The sequence below is a fragment of the Theropithecus gelada genome, chromosome 1 (genome assembly GCF_003255815.1).
Source record: "Theropithecus gelada isolate Dixy chromosome 1, Tgel_1.0, whole genome shotgun sequence".
NCBI classification, from domain to species: domain Eukaryota; kingdom Metazoa; phylum Chordata; class Mammalia; order Primates; family Cercopithecidae; genus Theropithecus; species Theropithecus gelada.
The window spans coordinates 2,670,019-2,690,054 of record NC_037668.1 but is presented as its reverse complement, the minus strand read 5'-3'; the positions used below and the strand labels follow the sequence as shown (position 1 = coordinate 2,690,054).

Here is a 20,036-nt window from a genome sequence, read left to right as displayed (position 1 = left end):
CCAGAGTCATCATTTGGACTCAGGACTCCAACTCAGAGTCTGTACTCTTTTTTTTGTTATTGAGATGGAGTCTAGCTCTGTCGCCCAGGCTGGAGTGCAGTGGCATGATCTCGGCTCACTGCAAGCTCTGCCTCCCGGGTTCATGCCATTCTCCTGCCTCAGCCTCCCCAGTAGCTGGGACTACAGGCACCCACCACCACACCTGGCTCATTTTTTGTATTTTTAGTAGAGACGGGGTTTCACCGTGTTAGCCAGGATGGTCTCAATCTCCTGACCTCATGATCTACCTGCCTCAGCCTCCCAAAGTGCTAGGATTACAGGCATGAGACACCGCGCCCAGCTGAGTCTGTACTCTTTAACACCCAGACCACCAGATAGGACATGTTGGCTAGAAAATAAATTTTTACATTTGAAAAGTATAGGTCTAGCTGAGTACAGTGACTCATACCTGTAATTCCAGCACTTTGAGAGGTCAAGGCAGGAGATGGCTTAAGCCAAGACCAGCCGGGCAACATACTGTGACGCCATCTCTACAAAAAAAGCTCTTTTTAATTAACCAGGCATGGTGGCATGGGCCTGTAGTCCAAGCTACTCGGGAGGCTGAGGCAGGAGGGTCACTTGAGCCTAGAAGGTTGACGTTGATGATGTGCCACTGCACCCTAGCCTGGGTAACAGAGCAAGCCACTATCTCAAAAAAAAAAAAAAAAGTTCGCTTCAACCTTTATAGTTTTCAACAACGGAATTGTGCACAAGCAGGCACAAAAGACGGATCGTTGAACTTGAATGTAGTTCTGTTGATCTAGCAATTTAACATTTGACAGTGTAAAAACCTCCAGAATATTATTTATCCAAAAATATTAAGCATCTACAAATACAAGGTGCTATGTGAGAACAGCAAACATTTTAGTAAGACATAGCTCCAGTCTTTGAGCTTGTACTTTAATAGATGGGATATATATGTGTGGTCTTCACCATACTTATTAATAACTGACATACATGTTGTTTTATGTCTGACTTCCGCACTAGTATACACACTTTGAGGGCACAAGCTTTGTCTTTCTTTCTTTTTTTTTTTTTTTTTTTTGAGACAGTCTCGCTCTGTCACCCAGGCTGGAGTGCAGTGGCACAATCTCAGTTCACTGCAACCTCTGCCTCCCGGGTTCAAGTGATTCTTGTGCCTCAGTCTCCCGAGTAGCTGGGATTACAGGCATGCACCACAACACCTGGCTAATTTTTGCATAGAGACAGGGTTTCGCCATGTTGGCCAGGTTGGTTTCAAACTCCTGGCCTCAACTAATTCACCCACTTTGGCCTCTCAAAGTGCCGGGATTATAGGTGTGAGCCACTATGAACAGCCTTCCATTGCATTTAGAATTAAAAAGTTATGGCTGGGCACAGTGGTTCATGCCTGTAATCTTAGCACTCTGGAAAGCCGAGATGGGCAGATAACTTGAGGTCAGGAGTTCGAAACCAGCCTGGCCAACATGGTGAAACCCCATCTCTACCAAAAATCCAAAAAAAAATTAGCCGGGTGTGGTGGTGCACATAATCCCAGCTACTCAGGAGGATGAGGCACAAGAATCACTTGAATCCAGGAGGCAGAGGCTGCAGTGAGATGAGATTGTGCCATTGCACTCCAGCCTGGGCTGTGACTGAGCGAGGCCCTGTCTCAAAAAAAAAAAAAAATTAATTAAAAAAGTTTTAACCATGACCTCCCAACCCCTGCATGATTTAGCCCCTGCTAACCCCTTGGGCCACATCTCATGCCAGCCTGTGTGCACTATATAGCCCCCTCTGTCTGGCACAACATCTGGCACATAGAAAGCAACTGTTTTTATTGAATGAAATAAATGAACATACATTCTCATTTATTCTTCACAGCACCCTTTGAGGTAGGATATAATGTATCCAATTTATCAATGAAACCTAAGACACGCTGGAAAGAGCTTGAGGCTGGAGAAGGCTTATTTTCTAGTCTGTACAGAGCCAAAACTGAAGTATGCTTGTATGAGGGAGTCCCAGGACACTTCTATAACAGTTAATTTTATGTGTCAGCTTGGCTGGGCTATGGGATGCTCAGGTATTTGGCTAAATATTATTTTGGGGTGCAACTGTGAAGGTGTTTCTGGATGAGATCAGCATTTGAATCAGTAGACTGAAGAAGACTGCCCTCCCCAATGTGGGCGGAACTCATGCAATCCATTAAAGGCCTGACTAGAATAAAAGGCTAACAAAGAATTTCTCATTGCCTGACTGTCCTGGAGTCGGGACATCGGTCTTCTCCTGACTTTGGACTCAGACTCAGAATGGAACTTACACAAATGGCTCTCCTGGTTCTCAGGCCCTCTCAGACTAAAGCTTACACCATCAGCACTTCTGGTTTTCAGGCTTCTGGACTCAGACTGGAACTACACCATCAACTCCCTTGATTGTCCCGCTTGCTGACCAGAGTGCAGGCTTTTCAGTCTCCATAATCATGTGAGTCAATTCTTATAGTAAATCAACCTCAATATCTCCTCCCCCATCACTGGTTCTTGCTCTGGAGAATATTCTATTCTTTCTCAATAACCCAGACTCATTCAACCACTCAGGTTTGATAATTCACTAGGATGACTCACAGGACCGAGCACGTAGTTGTTGTACTTACATGGTTTATTAAAGTGAAAGGATACAAAGCTGACTCAACAAAGGCAAAAGGAGGATGGGGCAAAGTCCAGAAGAAACCAGGCAGAAGCTTGCAAGAATTCTTCTATCAGTGAAGATACACAGGATGCAGTTAATTCCTCCAGCAATGAGTTGTAACATGTGTGAAATGTTGCAAATCCAGAAAGCTTAGTAGAGACTCAGTGCCCAAGGGGGCTGGTCAGGTAAGAACCCTCTGCCTAGCACATATCAAAATTCCAGGCTCCCAAAAAGAAAGCAAACGTTCAGCATAAAAATTGTATTGTTTACATACTTTAGGCACAATGATTCACTATTATCATTTAAGGAATGGTAGGAACCCCCCTGAAATCTAAGTTCCCAGTTGCCAGCCAGAGGCCAACCATGTAAACAGGCCTTTCAAAGAATAGGAATCTCAGGCCAGTGATGTTTCAAAGAATAGGAATCTCTTGCCAGTAACTCTTTTCTGCACAAGAATTGAATGAGGGCAAGGAGAGAGTCAACTGAAAATAAAATATCTTAATTCTAGTTGGTAATGCTTATTAAAGTCTAAATCCAAAAGTGTTAAAGATTATTCCTGGGCTGGCTATATTTGACAGTGGGATGAGAGTAATCATGATGATTACCTTGGGTGATGATTGCAAAATCATGCTGCATTCTTGCTGAATAGCTTTAGGGCCAAGAGTTAAAAGGTTAGAAGTTAAGGGAATTGTTTATGTTTCCTTAAAGACCCTATAAGCTTTATTAAGTCAATCAGGTACAGCTGCCAAAATGTTAACTAACATCCCAAAGGTGGCTTAAGAATTCTTTGTTCTTGCTATTAGGCCTCATTTGACTAACGAAAATTATTTTTCATGAACCAAGTACCAATAGTAGGTCCAATGTGTAGTCATCTTACATGATATATTGTTAATCCTCACAACAACCTTGCAAAATATTAGATACACTTTAGAGTTTTAGAAACAGACTCAAAGAGTCTACGGGCTTAAAAAAATGACAAAATTGAGATTATCACCAAGCCTGCAGATTTCTGTTAATGTGCCTTCATGAAACATATGTTTGAAGGAGTTATTCTCTGATTTGAAGGAGTTACTCTCTGATTACTTTGCTGCCCTCTTGGCCTCTATGAATGACTTCCTGTTCTGCTGCATTTCAAATCTGACCCCAGGCATTAGCATCAGAGTTCTCTATCAATATAAAGCCTGTTATAAGATAAAGATGAATAGGAATATATATGTGTGTGTGTGTGTATGGAATATATGTGTGTGTGTGTGTATACACACACACATATATATTCCTATTCATCTATATGTGTATATATTCTTGTATGTGTACATATTCCTATATGTATATATGTATGTGTATATATATTCCTCTGTGTGTGTGAGAAAAATATATATAAAGTCTTGCCTCATTTCATCCTGTGATTAGAATTATAGGTAGCTGGCCCATTATGGTGGCTAAACCTGTAATCCCAATACTTTGGGAGGTCAAGATGGGAGGATCGCTTGAGCCCAGGAGATCGCAAACAGCCTGGGTAAAAGGATGAAACCCCCATCTCTACAACAACAACAAAAAATTTTAATTAGCTGAGCATGGTGGCGCATGCCTGTAGTCCCAGCTACTCAGGAGGCTGAGGTGGGAGGATTGCTTGAACTGGGGAGGTCAAGGCTGCAGTAAGCCATGATTATGCCACTGCACTCCAGCCTGGGCAATAGAGCAGACCCTGTCTCAATAAAAAAAGAAATCATAGATAGCCCTGCTTTAAAAGAGCAACAAGCGGGCCACCAAATAAATAAATAAATCAGTCTTGTTTACTAAAAAATGTTTTCAGGCCAGCCACAGTGGCTTATGTCTGTAATCCTAGCACTTTGGGAGGCTAAGGCAGGCAGATTGCCTGAGCTCAGGAGTTCAAGACCAGCCTGGGCAACACGGTGAAACCCCATCTCTACTAAAATACAAAAAATTAGCCGGGCGTGGTGGTGTGCACCTGTAGTCCCAGCTACTTGGGAGACTGAGGCAGGAGAATCGCTTGAACACGGGAGGCAGAGGTTGCAGTGAGCCAAAATTGCGCCACTGCACTCCAGCCTGGGCAACAGAGTGAGACTCTGTATCAAAAAAAAAAAAAAAAAAAAATATATATATATATATATATATATATATATAGTCTAGAGTGTATTCATAATTACAAACAGCTCTCTGGAAAGCATTTGCCTTCTCTCTTCTGGTTTTCTCCTTCTGCTGAATGTTTATCTGATCCCTGCCACCAGCATCATGTAACCGCATAATCCTTCCATGGTTACACTTATAGGACACCCTCCCAAACAACTAAGCTGTCCTTCTGCAAGCACTTTAATCAAAAAGTGTTATAGGGTTTGATTTTAAGAACCTGAGAAGCCTCTTGCTTTTTAAAAAGGAGCATGCATAAATATGTGCAGATTTTCCAGATAAAACTAAAAACACATCCTTTCATCTAAAATATACTCTGGTTTAAAATCTGGAATATTGGTGTGGGAGACGAAAGACAATTTCCCATTTGACTTGTTTGTTTTGTTTCGTTTTATGTGGAGGGTAGAGTAGAGGGAGGAAATGGGAAGAGAAAGTTGAATTATCCCAGTAATTTTCTAGGAGTCTCAGCCCTAACCATTTCCAAAATAAAAAACCATCTCGTTAAAGTTACTACGAGCATACATCTTTTGCAGGAGGTGGTTGAGGTAATCAGGTCTCAAAAATGCAATTAAAATGGGGTCTGAAACCCCAAATTAGTAAGCAGAATCTTTAGTCAATATACAAAAGGCCACACGAGTGGGTTGAGCTTACTGAAGATTATTGTTTGTGGCCCAGGAAATGCCTCTCTCGCCACTCATCCAGTTTTATATTCTCCTGTAAAATAAGCATGTCATGAGAAGTTCCCTGAGGAACTTTGAAGACAAGTGTATGAGAGCTCTGGAGCCCCATCCCCCTGCTCTGAGCATAGTCGCCCAAAGGACTTTCCACTTAGTTTACTCTATGCTTGCTTTTGAGCCTGCGGCAAAAAATTCTACCTTCTGAGCGACTGTGGGTGGAGGGAGGGCCTGAGATGACATCAAATCACAGTTCTTCCTCCTCCCCTCAGGAAGTAAAGTCCACTAGCAGGAGGGCCTAAATCGTCTGAGCCCTCCTTGGCTCTTACAATGCTCACTTGTTTTCACAGTGCAGTAAAATGAAATGCCTTAGAAAAAGAGTAACATTCCAGAAAATGGTGTAATTTATTTTTCTTCCTTAATTGCCCGATCTGTGGAGGATTTCTTTGCTGAACACCACATCAAAGGTAAGATGGGAATGGGACTGTGTGCTGGGTTGGTTTTCTACGACGTCTTCGATGACTGGCATCTCTCCCCACCCAGCCTGCTCACCAGATGGCCATTCTGCACACCCTGCCAGCTGACTTTCCTTTTCAGTTAGAAACAGTCAGCCTTCAACCCACCAGGGAAAATAATGAGTACTGTTCCCCCTTCCTCAGAACATTTACATTTTCTTTTTGCTATCATTCTTTATATATACTTGTTTGTTTTACAGAACCGATTGTGAGAAGGTAGCACAGTGTCATGTTACTCCTGAATACTTTAGCATGTATCTCCTAAGAATATTCTCTTGTGGAACCACAAGATCACCATCATATCCAAGAGGTTAACCTTGGTATTCTGTATTATACAGTCCATATTCAAGTTTCCCCAATTGTCCCCACAAACTGTCTTTTACAACTTTTTTTCTGATCTAGGATATATTCAATGAGCGGGTATCGCATTTCGTTGTCACGTCTGTTTAGCTCCAAAAATATTTACATTTAGCAAGTGTTTTCTAAGGAGAATTCCTAAACTCAAGGCTTCCCTTCCCTTTCTATCTCTTAAGTCGAGAGTTCACCCAGAGGACCAGCAGGGTGATGTACAGCTTCCCCAAGAAACTGGCTTGCAGACCTGGGGCGAGGGACACTGAGTACAGTTTTCAGATTGGCCACCCCACAGTCACTGAGGTCAGGCTTTCCAGGTAACTAAGTCCTTAGTTGCATCAGGCAGACTTCATCTGTAACTGAGGGGCTTCAGAAAAATTACAAGTGGTTTTATATCAGAGGAAAAAAGGTTTTTTTGCTGTTTTGTTTTAAATTCCAACTTTTATTTTAGATTCAGGGGGTACATGTGTAGGTTTGCTACAGAGGTATATTGTGTGATGCTGAGATTTGGAGTATAATTGAACCCGTCACCCAGGTAGTGAGCATAGCACCCAATAGGGAGTTTTTCAACCCTCCTCCCTCCCTATCTTGTAGTCCCCAGTGACTGTGGTTCCCATCTTTACATCCATATGTACCCAATGTTTAGCTCCCACTTATAAGTGAGAACATGCAGTATTTGGTTGTTTCTGCATCAGTTTGCTCAAGATAATGGTTTCCAGCTGCATCCATATTGCTGTAAAGGATATGATTTTGTTCTTTTTTATGGCTGTGTAGTATTCCATGGTGTCTATGTGTCACATTTTCTGTATCCAACCCACTCTTGATGAGCACATAGGTTGATTCCATGTCTTTGTTACTGTGAATAATGCTGCAGTGAACATAAAAGTGCATGTGGCTTTTTGGTAGAACAATTTATCTTCTTTTGGGTATATACCCAGGAATGGGATTACTGGGTCAAATGGTAGTTCAATTTTTAGTTCTTTCAGAAATCTCCAAACTGCTTTGCACAGTGGCTGAACTAATTTGCATTCCCACCAACAATGTATGAACATTCCCTTTCAGATAAAAAGTTTAAAAGTTTAGTTTCTGGTCCACTGAATCAACTGTCTTGGATTTATCACAGGGATCTTCTGCATTTAAAATAGAAGAGGCATCATGCTGAAGAGGGAGGGGAAGGCCCGACCTTACACTGAAACCCCGGATGGAGGATGGGGATGGATGATTGTGGTTCATTTTTTCCTGGTAAGATTTCGCTTTTTTCCCCCTTTCCTATTGCCTGAAAGCAGGCTTTCTGGAGAAAGGCTCAGGGCTGCCTACAAATAAGATCACTTAGGAAATCTTTGGCACCTGACTGGAGGGGTGGGCAGGAACAAGGCCAGGAGCTGCCAAAAACTGCTAAAGTCAGAGGCCCATGCCCAACCTAGGAGAAAGCTGAAAATACCCCTGGAGCGAAAGCAGAAATGTTCCTGGGCTGGGTGTGGGGGTTCACGCCTATAATTCTAGCACTTTGGGAGGCCTAGGTGGGCGGATCACTTGAAGTCAGGAGTTCGAGACCAGCCTGGCTAGCATGGTGAAATCCCATCTCTACAAAAATTAGCTGAGTGCAGTGGCGTGCGCCTGTAGTCCCAGCTACTTGGGAGGCTGAGGCAGGAGAATTGCTTAAACTCAGGAGGCGGAGACTGAAGTGAGCCAAGATCCTGCCACTGCATTGTAGCCTAGGCAACCATGAGAGACTCTCTCAAAACAAACAAACAAACAGAAACGTTCCTGAATCCAGTCCTCTAATCTTCCTGTCTACCACCTCTTAAACCTGAGAATGTTCAGTCACAATCAGCAGTTCTGTACTGGCTGCATGGCAGTTAGGGTTTGGGGACAATCATACTTTTAACCATCCCAAAAGTAGCACTGAGAGGTGCTAAAAAGTGCTCTGGGGGTGGTCTCCCCAGTTCAGCCCAGCATAGATAGAGCACTGCTGGCACAGCCCCCTCCACTGATAAGGGGTGGGGACATTTCCTCTGGCCTGCTGTCTACTTCCCAATCCATCCCCACTAACTATAGTTTATGCTATCTATATTTCCAATGTGTTTGGAAAGGGAGGACACGGATTTTGAAGGGGGAGCCTGATTTTTCTCCTTCACCCATAAGCAACTAGACTAGGCATTCCATTTTTTAAATTAACTTCTTTCCCTCACCCTCCCAGGGGTTGAGGTGTGACAGTGGTGATCTGCATCATCAGCATGCCCATTCCAGAATGTCGGTGAATCCCAGCTATGCCCCACACAGCTCTCCAGAGAGCAGCACCAGCGGCACATGCACTCAAAAAAATACCCTTCTTGCCGACACTTCTCCCCTACTCAGCCCTACAGTAAGCAGTTCACAGGGAAGGGTAGCACAAGTCCTGGTGCCTTCTAATAATCCTATAGTTCACATGCAGATAACTAAGAACTCTACAAATAGGATGGTGGGAAAACATCAGGCCTCCTCCCTAGTGCTACAGAAGTTAGGGGCAGAGGTCCCCAGCCAGGATTTATGTAATACAAAACTCCTAACACATAATGGTAGTACTTGCTAAACATTAGCTTCAGTACTGAAGAATGTGGAATCTCATTTTCCTCCCAGAAATGTTACTAATAGAGAAACTAAAGGATGCCCTAAGTCTGAGAGCCCTTCCTGTGGCTGGGCCACCTCCCTAAATCATAGGTTTTGCAGAATGGGCACTGTTGGTGAGGATCTCTAATTCTCCTGCCTTTCTCCCCAGTAACCACCTTGACTTTTTCTACATTATCCTCTGAGGATAGAATGGTTTTTGACCAATCCAGTTGCTCATAAGAAAAACCATCTAATAACCAGATTAATAAACACTGTACCACTTTTAGGGTGTGATACTGCTTACTAAGCACAAAAAATGCACTGGATCCTCAAAATGTTAACAATAAATTCAGAGGCTAATCCCCCACAGTTGTAATGTGCACACTTGAATGACTGTGCTTTTGTTTCTGTATGACTTACAAGTGTTCTTTTCTGTAACAGAGGAGCTCCTGGTAAGTGAAAAATAACAATGTTCTTTGGGAGCTTCCTACTTAAAAAAAAAAGAGAGAGAGATTCATTCTAACCAACTTGCCACACTTTATATATTTGTATGACTGTTTTCTGTATTCAGTCTGTCTTACTAGACTGAATGTTCTGTGGGGGCAGGGCCTTCGTCTGCATTGCTCATGAGTATACGCTCATTACTGTAAGCCCAGCGCCAGTATACAGCCTGGAACGTAGTAGGCACTCAGTAAATACTGTTGGTGGATGGATAGATGGGTGAATTGATAGCTGCACACATTTATGAATAAACAAATAAGGATGAAGGGGATAGTTGATGAAATTGAAGAGATGAGAATGGCTCTTGAGGCTATGAGAAGCTAATGAGAAAAATTAAGCAGGGATGTCATAGATTTGCATTTCAGAGAAATGTGATAAGCAGATGCTACTGAGAGGTCAAATAGGAGAGAAATAACAAGAGTCTATTGGTTTAGCAACAAAAAAGTCCCATAACCTTGATAAGAGCTAGTACAGTGGAGCAGTGGGGGCCAAAGGTAGTGAACTTTAGTTTTCAGTGGAGTAGCGGAATGACAGAAAGCTGAGATACCTAATAGAGTATTTTTTACAGAAACTTGCCTGTGAAGGTCAGGAGGAGCTAGGGTGATACTAGAAAGGGATGCAGGATAAGAAGTTGTTATTAGATAAAACTAACTCTGACAAAGCCTGGTCCCTGTATTGAAAATAAGTCACTGAGGCTGATCCAACTCCTTTCCCAAGACAATAATTAAAATGATCTAGTGAAGAAACTCTTACTGGAGGTGGGGTGTGGGGAAGGCCTGCTTAAGGTGTTCCTGCCAGATTCAACCCAATTAACTGCTCTTAAAGACAAAAAGAAAATGAGGGGACTGGAGAAGTTCTAGGGTTTTTGCTTTATTTTGGAGTGAGTCATTTACCATGTATGATGTGGACTCTGGTAACAGAACTGAAACCTACCAAGCTTGGTCTAAGACATGGGATTATGTAGAATAATGCAGATTTATGTCGTCTGCTAAATTAACTAAGAAAAAACCTACACCTTGGGAGAGAGTTTTAATATCTTTGAGTCAAAACTCAAACAAAGTTGGAAGACTTCAAGTTAAGGGACAGTAAGCATGGTAGGTGCAAAGGCTCTTCCCTTGGTCTTCTTGATACACAGTGGACACGGACCCAGTTATTAGAGACAAGTCCTAACCATTCACTGCTGCTACACCCAGACATCAAGGACAAATCAGAGACAAAAAGCTCTGAACTGGGGGACCAGGAGCTAGCTAAATTTAGGTAGCTAAGAATATAGAGGTCAACATCCTCTAGATACCAGCACAGAACAAAAGGAAGTTTATTTTACAGAATGATGCATTTTAGTACTCCTTGCTCATGAACGGACACAATCACCACATTATTATGAACTGACAGAAGAAAGTCCAAGTCATTTGAGATCTGTGTATATTTTCTAGCCTAATTTCTAGCCTGACAGAAGTGCCTTAGAGGAAAATTATGGTTATAAATTGCCTAAATGGAGGCCTGATAAAATGTCTTTTTAACTTTTGAATATATAGTCCTGGCGTTTATAGCACTGTTCATTCTAAATAAGTTTGTTCCTTTTATCAAATCAGAAAGGGGAAAAGTATATTAAGAGACTTCTTCCTCACCACTACCACTGTTGCAATTTCTGAGCATCGCCAATAGTGACGGGGTGAAAAGAAGGGGGCAGGTCTTGACGATTATTTAAAAGCAGGGGCTGAGGGAGGGAGGTATCTAAGAGAAAGCATATCTCTCATTCAAATGAATGAGTGAATGGTACCAATAGAAAAAACTGAAAAGAGTAGGCATAGGATAAGGGAAATGTGAGTTTATGTTTGGACAAGTTGACTAGAAGTTATAAAGATATGGTAGACAATTAGAGGAATTTAAAGCTCTCGGGAAAGCAGAATGGAAACCACAGTTAATTGTTTTGAGTGTTAAGTGCCAAATATTAAGTACTGTATCAGAATTTTCTCAATTACTCTTCACAGTCTTATGAGCTAGGTAACATTTTCATCCCCCACCGCCGCCCCTCCATCATAAAAGAGGAAGCTTAACCCCTGTGATGTGCGAAGTAGTTTGCCCAAGGTCACGCCCCAGTAGGAAGCACAGCCTGGATGCAAGTTAAGGCAGACTGATTGCAGAACCCTATTCAGCTACACCACCATAAGTATGCAGGTGGTAATTAAAACCTTGAGAGTGAATGATTGTCCAGGGAACAGGTATTAAGCGAGATGAGTACAGAACTGTAACAGATGGGCTGAGAAAGTGGCATTAATGAAAGGGAACCTAAGGCTTTGTGGTTCTTTTATTATTATTAATTTTGAGACAAGGTTTCACTGTCACCCAGGCTGGAGTGCAGATAGTGTGATCACAGCTCACTGTACCCTTGACCTCCCAGGTTCAGGTGATCCTCCTACCTCACCCTCCCAGGTAGCTGGGACTACAGGTGTTATACCACTACGCCCTGCTAATTTTTTGTACTTTTTGTAGAGACAGGGTTTTGCCATGTTGCCCAGGCTGGTCTTGAACTGCTGGGCTCAAGCGATCCACCCACCTTGGCCCCCCAAAGTACTAGGATTATAGGCAGGAACCTCCATGCCCAGCTGGTTTTATGGTTCATAAGCAATGCACGGCCAGGTTGAAAGCAGAGGTGGCCTTGAAAAGCCAGTGCTACTGAAACAAGGAAAGGAAAAGGGGAAGCCAGGAAGCCCCTGGAGATAGAGAGTACACATGGCTCCTGGGCTTTAAGACTGAATGCAAACCCTGGCTAGGTTTCCCCTCTAGACCGCTGTGGGATCAAGTATGACTGTTACTCAAAAAGGGAAAGAAAGAATAGCACTTAACAGCCCCCCGGCTAACTAGAATTCTGAGAAATAAAAGTTAATACTCCACAGAAAGAAAACCTCATCTCCAAAGCAGCAATTCTAGTGGAGTGCAGGTAAGGAAGATTAGGTGGGGCAGAAAGAAAAGGATGGGGCACCTGGCCCAACCTTAAGGTGACCATACATCCCAGTTAATCCAAAATTAAGCACCCCTTTTCACTCTTGAGTGTCTCAATTTGGATGATACATTATATGGTCAACCTATTTATATATCAAGTGAAGGAAGGTACTCAGCTCAGCAGCAGAGTTAAATCAAAACTAATCTAAGAACTGACAGGAATAATTATTCCTCTTATGGACAAACACTTTTCTCCCACAAAGGTAACTGAAATTAGCTGTCTTTAACAGATGCTACTGAGGGCAGTAGAGGAGTACCGGATCTAGAGTCAGTCTAATCTGGGTTCAAATCTCAGTTCCAGTACCCCTATTTTAAGCAACTTTTTACCTCTCTAAACTTCAATTTCCTGATCTTGGAACTGCTGTCGCAAAATTATAACTGAGAAAATTATTACGGAGACAGAGATCTGACCTAACCAACTCCATCTTGCTTCTAACTTCCAAGCTGTCCTTGTTCATTCCCATGTGTAGGCTGAACTAATTTTGGGGGAAACTTAGTTAATAGCTTAATTTTGAAAGAGAAACTAACAGCCCTTTCCAAAAAAAAACCCAAAAAAAAACCCAAAACAAAACAAACAAAAAAAACCACCTCCTTTCTGCCTGGGGACTAGATTGTCTTTGTAGGATTAAAAATTAGCCATAAGATTAGAAATTATGGTTTAGGAATCATACAGCTGGAGGCTACAAGACAGACCCTCCCCAAATTGCTCGGGGGATAACATCACTATTATGAAACCTAAGATCAGTGCTTGAGATAATTTGCAGACCCTGCACTTGATGGATCAGCTGGCACCACCCAGATTAATAAACTGGTTTATCTGGTCATGGGTCCCCCCGCCCCTGCCCCTGCCCCTGCCCTTCCATCCAGAAGTGACTAGGCACAAAAGGGCAGCTTTGTTTCATCTCTGACCCAACCAATCAGCACTCCCAACTCACTGGCATCCCACCCACCAAATTATCCTTAAAAACTCTGATCCCCAAAACCTCAGGGAAACTGACTGGCATAATAAACTCCAGTCTCCTGCACAATGGGCGCTGTGGGAATAACTCTTTCTCTACTGCCAATTCCCGTCTTGATATATCAGCTGTATCTAGGCAGCAGGCAAGGTGAACCCATTGGATGGTTTATTTGGTATAAATTATTTGGTATACAACACTGGCATGCCTATTCCAAAGCCATGAAATAAGGATTAAATGAGATGTTTCCATTTAAAATGCTTAGCTACTTTAAAAGTAATGACTTCCCCCATAAAATATAAGATGTATAATGAGGCTCAACCAATAAGGCAAAACTGGTAAATAGTTGTAGGTTAAGGGAATCATAACTTCTAGTAGCCGTAATTGCCTCTGTAATGGCTGACTTACCACCTGAGTTGGACTCTGGTCTGCTTTGATTTAGGTGAATGTGTTTGTGATGGGGATGACCAAGACTTTTGCAATTTTCTTTGTGGTCTTTCAAGAAGAGTTTGAAGGCACCTCAGAGCAAATTGGTTGGATTGGATCCATCATGTCATCTCTTCGTTTTTGTGCAGGTATAAGGCTGGCAATAAGCTTGCTGTCCAAAGAGAAAAACCACAAAGGGCAATTCCAAGATTCCTATTCCAGACTGAAGCATTGCTAAAATTCAGGTTCATTATGTAACACTAAGAAAGTAAGGAATTGCAATATTTAGCTTCCACTTGACTTAGTAACAAAGTTGGGAGAATCAGCATTCAAAGAAAGAAAGATGAAGAATTATTAAATGCCATGATTCAGTATTTCATGCATTGCCTTTCCAGTCTGTTAATGCCTTAATATGGGTTCAGTGAGTAAGGCCCTCAACCTGGAAGTTAGGCCATGAAGTTCTAGTTATCTAAGTATACTCAGAACAATTTTATTTATTTATTTATTTATTTTTTTGAGACAGACTCTCACTCTGTTGCCCAGGCTGGAGTGCAGTGGTGTAATCTTGGCTCACTGCAACCTCCATCTCCCAGGTTCAAGCAATTCTCCTGCCTCAGCCTCCCACGTAGCTGGGATTACAGGCGCCCGCCACCATGCCTGGCTAATTTTTGTATTTTTAGTAGAGATGGGGTTTCACCATGTTGGCCAGGCTGGTCTCAAACTCCAGACCTCAGGTGATCTGCCCACCTTGGCCTCCCAAAGTATGAGATTAAAGAGCCACGGCGTCCAGCCTCAAAACAAATTATAGAACCAATTTCTCCTCTTTTATTTGGAGCTGTAACAGGATGGAAGAGCAGATAAGTGATTCAACCTTATTCTAGTCATTGACCACTATATGCAATCTTTTCGTGGAGGTTCTATAATGAATTTCAAAACACCTCCCCTCCAAACCTTATTTGCAATAAACATTTTCTTTTAAACTCCCCTTCCAAAAACTAAAATAGTGTGAGACTAGTGATATTAAAAAACCCGATATGAAAATATTTTTTTAAGAATACATAATACTGGCCGGGCGCGGTGGCTCAAGCCTGTAATCCCAGCACTTTGGGAGGCCGAGACGGGCGGATCACGAGGTCAGGAGATCGAGACCATCCTGGCTAACACAGTGAAACCCCGTCTCTACTAAAAATACAAAAAATTAGCCGGGCGTGGTGGCGGCGCCTGTAGTCCCAGCTACTCGGGAGGCTGAGGCAGGAGAATGGCGTAAACCCGGGAGGCGGAGCTTGCAGTGAGCCGAGATTGCGCCACTGCACTCCAGCCTGGGCGACAGAGCGAGACTCCGCCTCAAAAAAAAAAAAAAAAAAAGAATACATAATACTTCAAAGTAAACAGTCCTCTTGCTTTCCTTGTCATTCATTTAAATCGCCATCAGAGGATAAGAGATGCCAGATCATATTTACCTAAGAATTGCCTTTCTTTCTTAAGGTCCCCTGGTTGCTATTATTTGCGACATACTTGGAGAGAAAACTACCTCCATTCTTGGGGCTTTCCTTGTTACTGGTGGATATCTGATCAGCAGCTGGGCCACAAGTATTCCTTTTCTTTGTGTGACTATGGGACTTCTACCTGGTGAGTTCCTTGTAATTATGTGACCATAGAAGGATGGGAGTGGTGGCTCACACTTGTAATCCTAGCACTTTGGGAGGCCAAAGCGGGTGGATCACTTGAGTCCAGAAGTTCCAGACCAGCCTGGGCAACATGGTGAAACCCTGTGTCTACTAAAAATATAAAAATTAGCCAGGCCAGTGGTGGCACATGTCTGTAGTCCCAGCTATTTGGGAGGCTGAGGCAGGAGGATTGCTTGAGCCCAGGAAGTTGAGACTGTAGTGAGCCGAGCCTGCGCCACTGCACTTCAGTCTGGGTGACAAAGTGAGACCCTGTCTCAAAATATGTATGTGTGTATGTATGTGTGTGTGTGTATATATATGTATATATGTGTGTGTGTGTCTGTGTGTGTGTATATATATATATATGCATCTATCCATAGAAGATGGAACAGGACCCTTCCCTTCTACTGTTCCTGGGTCCAAAAGGCCTATTATCTTGGATCCAGGAAATTATCTTTTCTGGTACCAAGCCACTTAATGTGAGAGTGATTCTAAACTATTATGTTTTTCTTTTAGGTTTGGGTTCTGCTTTCTTATACCAAGTAGCTGCTGTGGTAACTACTAAATACTTCAAAAAACGATTGGCTCTTTCTACAGCTATTGCCCGTTCTGGGATGGGACTGACTTTTCTGTTGGCACCCTTTACAAAATTCCTTATAGATCTGTATGACTGGACAGGTAAGTCATTCTAAGTTTCTTTACTATCAACTGTGCAAGATTTAGCATTCAGCTTTCTCCCTTTGAGAACTGGAAGTTAAGACTTTTAGAGCAATCGATTTCACAAGGTATTGCAACAGAGGAAATGAGCATAATTTCTAAAGTAAATATGCTTCTCTTCCCTGGAGAATACATATGCAGAGGAGATCTTGAAATACTTGCAGGCTTTGCCAGCTCATACTCAACTCAGAATTTACCATAGGGCTCAACGTCTGAGGAGATGGAGGGCATTCCGTGCAGCTGGAAACAGCTTGCAGTAAAAGCGATACTCCTGGGGAAACAAGGCGTCCCCCTTCCTCCCTCAAAACACTCACTTTTCCCATTTTCCCTTTAAGACAAAAATATGCATTTAAAAAATGCCTCCTCCATCAGACTCACTAAAATAGATGAAAATGAAAAATACTTTGGTAAAAAGAGTATGTTCCTTAATAGTTTATATAATGTCAACTATAAATTTTCACAAATGAATAAAAAATGATTCATCTCACAATTTTCTTTGTAACTAAGACATTTGGATTAAAATAATCTTAAACTACTGGAAAAAATATATGTATATGTATATATTCATGCCTATTGCTATCTACATGGCAGTTTTGTTGAATCTTTCCTAACTATTCAGTAGTCTCATGGTGAATGGGACCAGCTGACAAATCCATGATAGGATAGCAGAACCTATAGCCTATTCTATCTTTAGAAGCACCATACAAGCCATAGCTTTGATCAGGACATGCTGAATGCAAGCAACTATTCAGCTTCAAAGGCAAGATTAGCATCTGTCATCTTTTAAGGAAGATCTAAAAAATGTCATGGGATGAAAGGCTATCCATGCCTTCCTCCCCCTGCCTTTTTTTTTTTCTTTTTTTTTGAGATAGGCTCTCTTTGTCACTCAGGCTGGAGTGCTGTGGCATAACATCGGCTCACTGCAACCTCCACCTCCTAGGCTAAGCGATCCTCCCACCTTAGCCTCCCAAGTAACTGGGACTGCAGGTGAATATCACCACATCAGGCTAATTTTTTTTGTATTTTTTGTAGAGACAGGTTTTCACCATGTTGCCCAGGCTGGTCCTGAACTCCTGGGCTCAAGTGATCTGCCTGCCTCAGCCTCCCAAAATGCTAGGACTATAGGCATGAGCCATAGCACCTGGCCAGGTGTCCCCTCTTCTAAGGTTGTTTCCAAATGATTTATTTCATCTTATTCTATTTTTTCTGTACCTAAATCTGTACTCTCACTTCAGGATATTTAAATTTTCTTTCTTTTTTTTTGAGACGGAGTCTCGCTCTGTTGCCCAGGCTGGAGTGCAGTAGCGCAATCTCCACTCACTGCAAGCTCCGCCTCCCAGGTTCACGCCATTCTCCTGCCTCAGCCTCCCATGTAGCTGGGACTGCAGGCGCCCGCCACTGCGCCTGGCTAATTTTTGTATTTTTAGTAGAGACGGGGTTTCACCATGTCAGCCAGGATGGTCTCGATCTCCTGACCTCGTGACCTACCTGTCTCGGCCTCTCAAAGTGCTGGGATTACAGGCGTGAGTCACTGCCCGGTCTAAATTTTCTATTTAATATTTTAGCATTTAAAATACCCTCCTCTCCCTCCAAAAACTTGCCCCCCCCCCCCCCCAATGCTTAACACAAATAACCACCACCTCTCCTTTTATCCCATCTATTGGTGCAGCTTTCTGGTTCTCTATCTCCAAAGCACTACATTAGTACATGGATACTGCAGTGTATATGACTAATAAGTCAAATCGGAGACAAAGTAATGTTTTCAAGAATTAATGGCCTATGCCAGTGGGGCCTCTTCTGAGCCTACGAACACAAAGCAATATTGTGAACTGAAAGGCTATTTTTAATTGCTCAATCTCTCCCTCCTATTTAGGTGCCCTTATATTATTTGGAGCTATTGCACTGAATTTGGTGCCTTCTAGTATGCTCTTAAGACCCATCCATATCAAAACTGAGAATTCTGGTATTAAAGATAAAGGCAGCAGTTTGTCTGCACGTGGTCCAGAGGCATGTGCAACAGAAACACACTGTGATGAGACAGAAGAGTCTACCATCAAGGACAGTACTACGCAGAAGGCTGGACTACCTAGCAAAAATTTAATAATCTCACAAAATCAAAGTGAAGAGTTCTACAATGGGCCTAACAGGAACAGACTGTTATTAAAAAGTAATGAAGAAAGTGATAAGGTTATCTCGTGGAGCTGCAAACAACTCTTTGATATTTCTCTCTTTAGAAATCCTTTCTTCTACATATTTACTTGGTCTTTTCTCCTCAGTCAGTTAGCATACTTCATCCCTACCTTTCACCTGGTAGCCAGAGCCAAAACACTGGGGATTGACATCATGGATGCCTCTTACCTCGTTTCCGTAGCAGGTAAGAAAGCCTACGTCAGCCTTCTACCCAAAAGGAAAGATCAACTTAATTTTACAAGTTTTTTACATTTTAACAAAAAGCTAAAGAAAAACAAAAGAGGAATTGTAGAAGGGCCAGAGAAAGTAAAATGTTTGAGGCTAAATGGAGCACCTGGGCATTTCCCCGGAAGAGATCTCTGTCACTGCACACAGGCTCCCCTACTAGATAGTGCACACTAAAACAAGTCTTACTCATCTTCATGTAACAGTGTTTGACACAGTAGACATTATTTATTAGATAAATGTGGAAATTTCAAAAAGCTGATGCTCAGTGGTAATAGCCATTGTAAGGAACAGAAAACCCCAGGTAGACAGCACAGTGCAGTGGCTCAAAGGATTGGTTCTGGAGCAAGACTTCCCTGGCTCAACCTCCTGCTCTGTATTTCTTAACTGTGGGAACTTCAGCAAGTTACTTTGCTTCATGGTGCCTTCATTTCATCTGTAATACAGGGATAATAGTATCTACCCTCATAAGATTGTCAGGATCAAAAAAGCAATGCATGTAGAGTTTAGAATAGTGCCTGGCCTGTAGCAAGCATTCAGTAATGTTTTATTATTTGTAGCTAAGGATTTTTTCCCTTGAACTCATAGTAAAACAGATAAATACAACTTTTAAGGCTAGTCACTTATGGATTGTCTGATATTTAAAATAAGTTAAAATGTAAATTAAAAATAAAAACAACTGGCCGGGCATAGTGGCTCACGCCTGTAATCCCAGCATTTTGGGAGGCTGAGGTGGGCGAATCACGAGGCCAGGAGATTGAGACCATCCTGGCTAACATGGTGAAACCCCATCTCTACTAAAAATACAAAAAATTAGCTGGGCATGGTAGCGGGCACCTGTAGTAGCAACTACTCGGGAGGCTGAGGCAGGAGAATGGCACGAACCCGGGAGGCAGAACTTGCAGTGAGGCGAGATTGTGCCACCGCACTCCACCCTGGGTGACAGAGCAAGACTGTTTCAAAAATAATAATAATAAAAAAATGAAAATAAATAAAAGCAACTATTTTAGTTGACTACTCATAAAACTGTTTAAAGACAGAATGCTTGATCTAGAAGATAGGGATTTGGTCAGGTGCAGTGGTCCAAAATACGATCTCCCATTTCCAAACTTACTACATATTTTCAAATTAAGCATAAACTTTGGAGGACTTAATTCCTAAAACTTCATATGCAATTATGAGTCCCAACATCTCTTTTTTAACAGAAGACTTATTTATACTCCAATCTTCTACAATACAATTTCCCCAAGACACTGACCTGAAGGTCTATTTGTCTTTTAGAAACTTCATTTTCTCACTTGCAGGACCTCTTAGACGAAGGGACTGCATGGCCTTCTGCGCCCAGGGTCCTCTGTAACCAAAGATTCCCACTGTAGTGATGATGTAAGCTTT

At 42.3% G+C, this 20,036-nt stretch overlaps 1 protein-coding gene across 6 annotated transcripts in view; it reads left to right on the top strand.

Moving 5' to 3' along the window:
* Positions 1–5,430: 5,430 nt before the first annotated feature.
* Positions 5,431–20,036, top strand: part of SLC16A4 (solute carrier family 16 member 4) — a 29,646-nt gene continuing 15,040 nt past the window's right edge. The window contains exons 1-6 of one of the 6 annotated variants that reach the window (XM_025388191.1): positions 5,431–5,971; positions 7,494–7,612; positions 13,862–13,994; positions 15,331–15,474; positions 16,029–16,190; positions 18,103–18,603. In XM_025388191.1, the coding sequence (XP_025243976.1) occupies positions 7,526–7,612; positions 13,862–13,994; positions 15,331–15,474; positions 16,029–16,190; positions 18,103–18,603 (1,027 nt within the window). In that variant the 5' untranslated portion in view covers positions 5,431–5,971; positions 7,494–7,525. The remainder of the gene's footprint in view (positions 5,972–7,493; positions 7,613–13,861; positions 13,995–15,330; positions 15,475–16,028; positions 16,191–18,102; positions 18,604–20,036) is intronic. The other 5 variants (XM_025388208.1, XM_025388199.1, XM_025388224.1 and 2 more) reach the window with 5 other exon arrangements.